The sequence below is a fragment of the Antedon mediterranea genome, chromosome 3, assembly GCF_964355755.1.
Source record: "Antedon mediterranea chromosome 3, ecAntMedi1.1, whole genome shotgun sequence".
NCBI classification, from domain to species: Eukaryota; Metazoa; Echinodermata; class Crinoidea; order Comatulida; family Antedonidae; genus Antedon; species Antedon mediterranea.
The window spans coordinates 38632978-38643642 of NC_092672.1; the positions used below are offsets into that span (position 1 = coordinate 38632978).

Here is a 10665-nt window from a genome sequence, read left to right on the forward strand (position 1 = left end):
ACAAATAAAGAAGAGCTAAGCACAATTAAAGAAGTCCGCAACAAATTCGAAAGCTCCTCGCACAATTAAAGAAGTCCGCAACAAATTCGAAAGCTCCTCGCACAATTAAAGAAGTCCGCAACAAATTCGAAAGCTACTCGCACAATTAAAGAAGTCCGCAACAAATTAAAGTACAGTAGTCCGTATGGAACGCCATCGCTGCCTCCGGCAGCAAACTTAATTCTATTCGGCTCTTTTACTATTACGTTCGGCTCTTTTAGCATTCGGCGCATTTCTATTCGGCCCATTTACCATTACGTTCGGCTCTTTCAGCATTCGGCGCATTTCTATTTGGCCTATTTACCATTACGTTCGGCTCTTTCAGCATTCGGCGCATTTCTATTTGGCCCATTTACCATTACGTTCGGATCTTTCTGTATTGATTTGGCCCTTTTTTATTCGGCTCTTTCTGCATTACGTTCGGCTCTTATTGATTTGGCCCTTTTTTATACGGCGCAATTAAATTCTAACCTTTTACATGCGGTCAAATGGAAGAAAATCAACGGCTGGAAATGAGTCTATGAAAAGTTTACAAAACAAATAGATGCAGCATGTAGAGTGTTTGGTTGGTTGAATTAAATGAATTTGAAAGCTATTTCAATATGACTAATCATGTTATTGACATGATTAATGTGTTAGAGAAGTTGCAATTGTCCCACCTTATTGACCATTTTGAGAGAGAAAAGGTTGATTTATGGCATAGGCTAGCTAGGCCTAGCCTAGTGTCAGCCTAACATTTAATAATAATAATTTACCCTTTCTCGCTCAAAATTTGTTAAAAGATGAATTAATTTTAGGTTATTCAACACATCTTTAATCGGTTGGCTACTCATGGTTGGCGCCATGATGATGAAATGTTTGTAAACTTTTCATAGAATCATTTCCAGTCGTTGATTTTCTTCCATTTGACCCCATGTCAAAGGTTAGATTTTAATTGCGCCATATAAAAAAATGCCGATTTAAAAAGAGCCCAACGTAATGCAGAAAGAGCCGAATATAAAAGGGCCGAATCAAAAAGAGCCGAACGCAATGTTAAATGGGCCGAATAAAAAAGAGCCGAATGCTGAAAGAGCCGAACGTAATGGTAAATGGGCCAAATAGAAATGCGCCGAATGCTGAAAGAGCCGAACGTAATGGTAAATGGGCCGAATAGCGCCGAATGGTAAAAGAGCCGAACGTAATAGAATTAAAGCTTGCTGCCGGAGGCAGCGATGGCGTTCCATACGGACTACTGTACTTTAATTGTGCGAGGAACATTCGAATTTGTTGCGGACTTCTTTAATTGTGCGAGGAGCTTTTGATTTTGTTGCGAACTTCTTTAATTGTGCGAGGAGCTTTCGAATTTGTTGCGGACTTCTTTAATTAATTGTGCTTAGCTCTTCTTTAATTGCGCGTTTCTTTATTTGTGCATTTCGTTTTATATTTTCATGCTTTCTTTTGTTTATATGCGATTCCTTCTTTAATTGTGTGATTTCTTCTTTAATTGTGTGATTCCTTCTTTAATTGTGTGAATATGATTTATATAGTGTGCGTGACAGTTGTGGGCCACCGTAAATCTTAGGTCGTGTTTATACAACACCCTAAATTTGAACACGGCTTTAATTTTTAGCGTGTTGTTCGGACCGAGGTCAACCCACCTATACTAGAAATCACGATACCGTGTTATACCGGAAGTTTCATCACCACACAGTGCATGCTAGGATAAAAGGTCAAATCGTTGATCGCTTGAATTGGCTGGGTTGGTGACTACTTCTTCGCATGCAGCTAAAGTAAAATGACGTCACGTTAAAGTGGGTCGTCACAGAGTATCATGCATATGAAGCAAACTTGCTGAGCGTGTTTTCCACCACGCGCGACGCGAGATTTATCGAAACTCCTGAGCCATCGACTGACGATCATGTTTTTAACAATTAAAATCACGGCATATACAACAAAATATAATTTTTTTCACTGCTGAGGATAATAAATAATATATTTAATTTTAACATAACAGGAAAGCCTAGATACTTCCTTCCAGTGCGAATAAAAAATAACAATAATGTACAGTATCATTAGTACATTATGTATTTTCAGATGTTGCAAGACATGAGATCCGAAATAGGCTAGGCCCTAGGCCTAGTGGCAGCGCAGTGCATACCTAGCTGCTAGGGTGGGTGGCAGTGGTGGCGCCAGGATTTCCCCGACGGGGGGGCCGAATTCCCCGACAGGGGGGCCGAATTCCCCCACGGGGGGCCGTACGCGCGAAAGCGGGGGTGGGTTTGGGAGGGGTATTCCCCCTCCCGAGCCTCAGAAAATTTTGAAAAAATAGATGCTTACACACTGTTTAATGGGCTAGAGCAACTGTTTCCATTTACATTTAATAACAATGTCACATAATAATGTAAATTTAAATAAATCTTTCCTAAATACTCTAATTAATACGGATCTTTTTCGACGAACTAATAATAAACTTTGATCCAAAAATGCCTCGATAGTGCATGTGTTTAGTGTACGACTGTGCTTTGGTGGTCTGTATACAATGATGATTGCCGTAATCGCCGTGTCTATAACACAAATCAATAAAATGCCGTTTTTTCGGCCGTGTACATAGAACAAGACATTTCATGTTTATGTTATGCCTATGAAATAATAATAAAAGAACATCATGTTTATCGTTTTTTTTATCGTTTATACTGCATACCATTATATAAAAAACCTTCATACGCGAGAAAAAAGTTCACGATATTACACTCTACTCTGTACAGGGGTGTAAATATACAGGTCCACGCTAACGCTTGCACACGGACCAGGGCGGAAAATGGTGTATTTTTGGAGAGTGATGACGTCAGCATTCACACGAAGAGCGATCTAAGACAACGTGATGCTGGTAGTGGGAGTGCATGTGTTTTGAAAATAACTCAGTTGTGGGTATTTTCCGAAGATTTTAAATTGCGTTTTCTTTTTAAACTCTTGAATTCATAAATAGTTCTTTCACTATGTAGGCCTATTTACACAACTATAGCTCTAGCCTACTCTTCTTAATTAAAAGAGTCAAGTGCGCCGAATCCGCGTCTAGCGACGGTCACGGGTTTGTTGCATCTTTTTTTTCCCTTTAGAAGTAAGCCACCCTATTCACCCACCTACCCTAGATCGAGATTTATGCGCGAAAAGAAACGTGACCAGACCCTGTTTTATGGTTCGGGCCAACCGCTTCCTTTTCCCAATCGAACCCCCACCCAAACCCCTTTAATCGACAGCGAACATATACGCAAGGGTTATTGGTAAATTGAAACAATTCGTAAACTCAACCGTGAGAACATAACTCGTACCTTTATCCCTGTATGAACGTACGTCGATGCGTAGTTGCAAATGAATTTTCGATTTTCGCCTGGAATCTGAAAAATACATATTTTGGTCCCTGGATGTAATATGATACAGCCCAGATATGTCGACGCGTATACCGCAGTGAGTGAAAGATTCGTACAAACAGACACCGCCAGACAAATGCGTACCACATATACTGTTTACTTCGCTGTCAGTATATCGTACGTACGTCAAAAATGGAATGCCGCAGTTACTTAAAATATATAGTAGTACACTTAATATTGTTTTATTTTTTACCAGAAAAGAAATGATCATATTTTTCTCCCCGACAAATATGGCCAATACTCCCCGACGGGGGGGGCCAGCTTTCCCCGACGGGGGGGGGGGGGGGGGGGGGGCCCTGGCCCCCCCCCCCCGACCCCCCCCCCCCCCCCCCCCCCCCCCCCCGCTGGCGCCACCACTGGTGGGTGGGAAGTGAAGTGTAGTTAGCCGTGGCATCGTGCAGATGTACACTATGCCACGCGGTAACGATGAAGGAGGATATGGCCTGATAGTGTGTAGTGTACTAATAAACTACTACTCAAATATACTGTATTTTAGGCCGCTAGTGAGTAGATAGTATCATAGAAAATCTTTCTAGGCATAGGCATCTAAGCCAAATGGGTCAAATAAACAACTATATTTAATCTGCTTCTTTGTTATCAGGAACAATATCGGAATAATTTTATTTTCCGTACCACCACCGATCGCACCATCATTTATCACTGAAAACATTTTGTAAAATCAAAGATTGTATAGCGCCGCTCCGCGCTTATTTGACGACAGGCTTTAACGTGACGTCATTTTACTTTAGCTGCATGCGAAGAAGTAGTCACCGCTCCGGTGGTCCGATGTATTCGCGCGGTTTTTACCATTTTCATTATTGTATTCGTTCACGTTTGCATTGTTGTTTATTTTGTTCTCGGTTCATTTAAATTAATAAAAGTTATTTTAAGGGTTTCATTGTTTCATCTATACACTATGGAAGAAGATGCCATTTTTGCGATGTTATTTTTTATTCTGTTTGGAGTGGGAAACGATAGAGGCCTACTACCACTACGAGTTGGCCTCCGGCCCCACTAGGCTAGCTAGGCGTAAAGCCTGGTTCCCACTAGAACGTAACACAAGCGTTTTAACCAATGACAAGCGAAGTTATAGACAGTTAGCAATCACAAGCGAATAAAGCATCGATTGTGATTGGTGGTCAATTCACTTGCGTTGCGTTACGTCTTTGTGTTGCGTCGCTAGTGCGTGGGAACCACGCTTAAGACGTGGTAGGAGGATGATTGCTGGCAGCGAAGCAGCAATAAATGGGCCCAATCTTGTTGCAACGTCGCATGACATGATTGATATTACGACCTGTTTTAACGAGAGGTCAAAATATACCCTGAGGACACTTCCAACACGGTAACGGCGACCGGGAATCCACCAAATTTTAGGATTCAGCCAAGTAGCCTTTTTTGCAATTAAAATCTCATTACACGGAATCTCTTTGTTGTTATACAACACACTTCTCGTAGGCGTGTAGAATATGCGTGTAATAGCGTGTTGTATAAACGCGCCCTTACACTCAGTATGTAAATGTATACTATTATAGGCCTCTAAAGATGGGATGATGTACTGTAGGGCCTATCAGTTTCATGTCATACGCTGATTTCCATCCTCCGGTTAAAAAAAAATTGCTGCCACTGTACGTACGACTTATTATCTCGTACGTACGAGATAATATAACACGTACGTACGAGATAATAACACGTACAGTACGAGATAATAAGTCGTACGTACGTACAAGATAATAACGCGTACGTACGAGATATCTAAGTCGTACGTACGAGTTGTGGAGGCTTTTTTTTTACACATGTCCCCAATGGGGCTTCGTAGAATAGGATATGGATCGTAAAAAATATTGTTTATAAACCGCATTTTATAAAAACACATAATAAAAATAAAGCCAGAAGTAAGTTATTTTGTTTATAAACAAAATCATTATTTTTGCCAAAAGTAGGCTTAAATTCGAAGTTTTAATTTATTTTTATGTTTTGGGGCACAATGCTGCTTTAAATTATCACATACATACTTATTTCTCAACTTTATATCTATAATTTCAACCATGAAACACATATACCAGTATGAATAAAAAAATGTTGTTTTCACAATATCACATATATTAAATATCATTTCTGTACGAGTTTTTTCCACATAAGTAAAACGGCACTTGACACAATAACGTTTAAAAACATTTTGTTTTCTTTAAATCAATTATGAAGTTAATAGTTTACACATTCATAGTAGACCTATTCCTGGAAAGTTTACGGTAATATGGTATTTTAATTAAATAAAGACACTGTGCCTATGTGCCTATCTTAAGGTGGAACATAACAAAATCCATCGTATCCTTCTGCTATTATAGGATCGGATACAGGGACCCCTAATGCAGTCATCGTAGAAGGCTTATATCTACAATTTGCCACTTTTCCATTCGCAATCCAACCCTGGAGATATCCGTATGATAGCCTGCATTGTTTGCTTCCACTAATTCAGAAGATGTGGCGAGTCTGCCTCCAATCTCAGCACATTTATCGTCAGCTTCAGTGAAAGTTGTTAGTGAGCTCGCAATAAGTCCTCTAATAGCAACGATCCTATATACAGTAAACGGATATTGATCAGCATCTACATCTAGTAAGGAACAAAATGCACTGATCTTTGTTTCTCCTGCATGATGCTCAGAAATTCTAAATCTGGTACCAACCAAGATATTTTCCCAACACGGACCTGTATGAAAAAAGCAACAGTTTCCAAACATTCCTTTAGTAAACCAAGCCCGTCTACATTGTTTAAATCCTGTTAAAGTGGCGTTGTAAACCTCCATTGGCAGGGCTAGATGTCCTCCAAACTCACTCTGACATCGATTCTCTGCGTCTGTGTAGATGTAACCATTGGCAACATCGTACCTCAAATTAAGAATTTTCCAGTCGGAATGGTAGTCTTTAACTTCGGGTGGAAGGTTCGAGTAGAAATAGCAATAGAAGCAAGGAAACACTGCGCTACGGTCTGGATATATGTTACAACGTGTAGCTGGTTCCTCGAGTACACACATATTTTCATCATTGGAGAAGGTCACCTCTCCACTTATCAACCAGCAGTTATCACAGCTTGTTGCATTTTCTCCATATTTCACGATTGCCGTCACTAGTTGTTCGTAAGACGCCAAAGAACCTTTAAGACGTTGACATTCCTTGGTCGCTTGTTCGTAATTGACGTCAAGGGACATTTTGGAAAACATGCCATCTTGTATCTGCAACAACAACATATATAGAATGGTCATTTCGGGGTCAATGAGCATCGAACTTATTAGAATTACGTTTTGAACAATTACATTCCTAGTTAGCCTATACGCTAACAAAGTATCCTAAAGCTTGTTCCCACTAGCGACGCAGCGCAAGAACGCAACGTAAGTGATTGTACAAATCACAAGCGATGAATTATTCGAACCATCGCTTGTCATTAGTCAACTCCTCGCGTTACGCGAACGTCAAGCTTGCGCTTTGCGACTCTAGTAGTGGAAACCACGCTCTAGAATAGTACTCACTGAAATTTCGTAATCTCGTGTCGGTTCTGATACGTCATCACTCTCAATATCCTGGGTTGTCTGACATACTATTTTCCCGCCAATTCTAATATGACTACACTTTTCAAATCCTATTCTCAGACACGCATGCGCACATCGAATTCGATACAGTTTAATGCTGTACGTAGCTTCTCCAGACATTGTCCGTATTCTAAATAACTCCGACTTTAATCCCGGTGTTCGAGCTGAAAAAAGGAAAACAAAAATAAAGTAATAACTACCAAAAACATAATACGCCATTTTGTATCTTTCGGTGAAAACCCCAACAAAATGATGGTCTTTGGCGTTGTTAGATCATTTTTTAGACCCACTTTTTAACTTTTAAATTTTATCTTAAGCTCTGTCCACACTATCAATCTTTATGAGGATTAAAATGAATATTATTAGTGACAGTACAATGGCCTATTAAGAAAATTGTTTTTAAAACATTTTGATAGTTAACCGAAAATGTCAATAGGAGATACATTTTGCATACATGCAAACCAAAATCCACCTTTATTATTCAATTATCCATCCAATTCTCAACTTTAGTTCTGTTATTTTTAATTATATTTCGAAAACTTAGTCTACGCGCATTCAGCGTCTGCATAACCGTTTTTTACGCTACATCAGCCACAACCAGAATCCTGATTTTCATTTCCATGTCCGATCTCCTGAGTCCCGTAGAACCTTTTTTGATCTTGTTTATTTTTTGTATAAATGTGTCAATTCTTTGTTTGACTGTAACTTAGTTAGTAATTTTTATCTTAGAGTCGCCGTCTTAGAAGAAATCCTACTTTCCATATTCCTTTTAGTAGAGTAAATGTTTTAAAAAATGGTTTTAGTAGATTAAGTCAAACTTAAAATTCTTTTACTTTAAGAAACCCTGAGTTAGATATCTTAGTAATAATTTCCGTAAGTTTCGTAACATTGTTAGTAGTTTGGTTTAATGTATTTTATTGTATATGTTTGTGTTTGTCTGTGTTCCCTCCTGTAAGTGGTGAACCATGAGTTCACTGTTGGTTGGGAAATGAATAAATAAAATAAATAAAAATTAAAAATAAATTGGCGAATAAGTAAAAATTTAAAATATTATAAATTATGCTCTGTCTACACTATCGAACTAGTTTGACAAAAAATGTGATGTGCCCATGGGCATGATTATGCCATATCACGACCATGTTTGAACATATCACTACCATATTTGGGCACATCGCACTTTTTTTGTAATAATAATTACTTCCAATGTTTTCATATTGACATTTTCGGTTAACTATCAAAATGATTCAAAAACAATTTTATTGTAATGTCACGTCGTAGACCTAATAACTATTCTTTTTAACCAAAAAAACTGATAATGATCGGGCTATTTTCATCCCAAAGATTTTTAATAGGCCATTGTACTGTCACGTCGTAGACCTAATAATTATTCATTTTAACCAAAAGCACTGAAACTGATAATGATCGGCCTATGTTTACTCTAAAAAAAATTATTCCAAAACATTTTTTAATAGGCCATTGTAATGTCACGTAGACCAAATAACTTTCTTTTGTGGATTTTTACTTTTATGTTAAACCAAGACAACGAAAAGGAATAAAATTACCTTCGTGACGTTTCGCCGACAATCTGTCAGCTGCTTCAGACTAATGCCTGGGTTGGAATGGTCTGGTTTTTTAAACGTCACGAAGGTAATTTTATTCCTTTTCGTTGTCTTGGTTTAACATAAAAGTAAAAATCCACAAAAATATTATTTGGAACCAGATGAATTTATTCAATGTAATCAAATAACTTTCATTAAAACAAAAATTAATCAAAAATATGTTGACTGTAATGTCACGTAGACCTAATAATTATTCTTTTTGATCCAAAACACTGACACTGAAATACATTCCAAGAAATATTTCGAAACTGGTGGCGAGAAAGTCAAACTACTTGTCATGTGACGTCTTACCTTTTGTCGTCAGACAGAAAGACATGACAAGTAATAATATCACAACTCCTGTCATGATATTCCCAACAGTGATGTTCCTAAAAGAAAGAAAATGTTTTGTTTAGCTTCTCTACATACAAGATCAATTTTATCTTTCAAATTCATATCGTATAATACTAAAGCATTTCTGATTTCTTTATTTTACTCTTTACTATTTCCATTCACAAATATCATAAGCATACATAATAATCATTATAAACAGAAGAATGAAAAACTTAAAGAATTAAAAATTTCTTCAAACGTTCATGGAGAAAATCAAATTCGATTCGATCTTTTTATTTCTAATATTAATGAGAATAAAGTGGTGTTTACGCCACTAAAGAGGACTAAAATGTATTTCTGTCTTCTGATATGGTTACCTCGGAAAGGTACATCACGTACGATTAGATGATCGTACACATCTTTCTTGTATATATATATATGTTTATTGTTACTTAATTATCATATTCATTTTGTGTGGAAAACCAATAAAAACAAACAAACACTTGTGAAAACATTAATTGATGGTTATGGAATAATTTACCTATTAATATAATGTGCGTATAGCTCCAAGTGTACAATGTTTAAACATTGTTAAAAAGTTTTCTTTTCCCTAAGGAATAATTTAGATTTGTCCTTGTAAACTAAACTCAAAACTCATCTCTTCAGAGAAGCATAATCACACGCTACTACTTGCACAGATCTTGGAAAACACAGCGCTTTGAAACCTTTGTCTCTTGCGCTTTATAAATGTTATTTATTATTATTATTATTATTATTATTATTATACTGCTCTAATTAATTTGCAGCGCTTGATCTTTTTTTTGGAAAAGCGCTTTATAAATCTGTATAGTATGTCTACATTTAATTCAATCCGTAAATGTTATATTATATTTCTCTAGACACAATTAACATAGACTCGTCATGGATCCGTGAATATTTTTTTTATACTTAACTACGAACAATTGCTCTGGTTTAAGAGCATCTGAAACTCTAAATAAAAAAAAACTCACCTCTCTCGTCGTCTGTTCTTAAAATACACCAAATATTGAAGTAACCTAAATTAATGTTTACCTCCTCCTGGAATGAATCTTGAAACTATATCTCTATCTCCAAGTAAATGAGACTGATTGGTTCATCATAGATAGATGTCTCTGTTTGCCTAAAATTTAGCCAATTAAAGACATCCAATTATTATCGAATAGTGTGCTACGTTTACCTTGATGGTACTGTATGATATTGTTATGTTGCCTAATACAACAGACTCGCATTCAGCTAAGTCATCGATTGATGTAACTGGCTACATAGCGACCTGGTTCCAGCGATTATAATTAACAAGCTGAAATTTTAGAACTTATAAACTGAAGTACCATTTATATACACGAAAATAACAATAGATCTGATAGAGAATAACATAACGTTTTAAGTTGGCCTATTTAATATATTGTGTTTATTGTGGAATTCTATCTCATATATTAACTTTTGTTATAATAATTACGTTTTTTCATTTTTTATCACAAATTTGACTAACCTGGCACTTTAAATTTAAAGTTAACATAATTTATTTTTATTCTTTTTCTTACTTCTTACTAATGAAGAATAATCATGTGGAAACCACTCTATTATGTAAAGCATTAATGATTTTCAATGTGCTCTTAGCTCATAAAAGGAAATGGGAGATGATTTTCTAAAGAGCTATTACTGTGT

The 10665-nt window shown here is 36.9% G+C and overlaps 1 protein-coding gene across 1 annotated transcript; it reads right to left on the reverse strand.

The window, feature by feature from the left end:
• Window positions 1–5818: 5818 nt before the first annotated feature.
• On the reverse strand, window positions 5819–10091 carry LOC140044380 (uncharacterized). Its single transcript, XM_072088858.1, has 4 exons — window positions 9972–10091; window positions 8941–9017; window positions 6971–7194; window positions 5819–6676 (listed from the first exon to the last, which is right to left on the reverse strand). The coding sequence occupies exons 2-4, from the start codon at window positions 8993–8995 to the stop codon at window positions 5819–5821; spliced, it is 1137 nt and encodes a 378-aa protein (XP_071944959.1). The 5' UTR covers window positions 8996–9017; window positions 9972–10091.
• Between the last annotated feature and the right edge of the window lie 574 nt (window positions 10092–10665).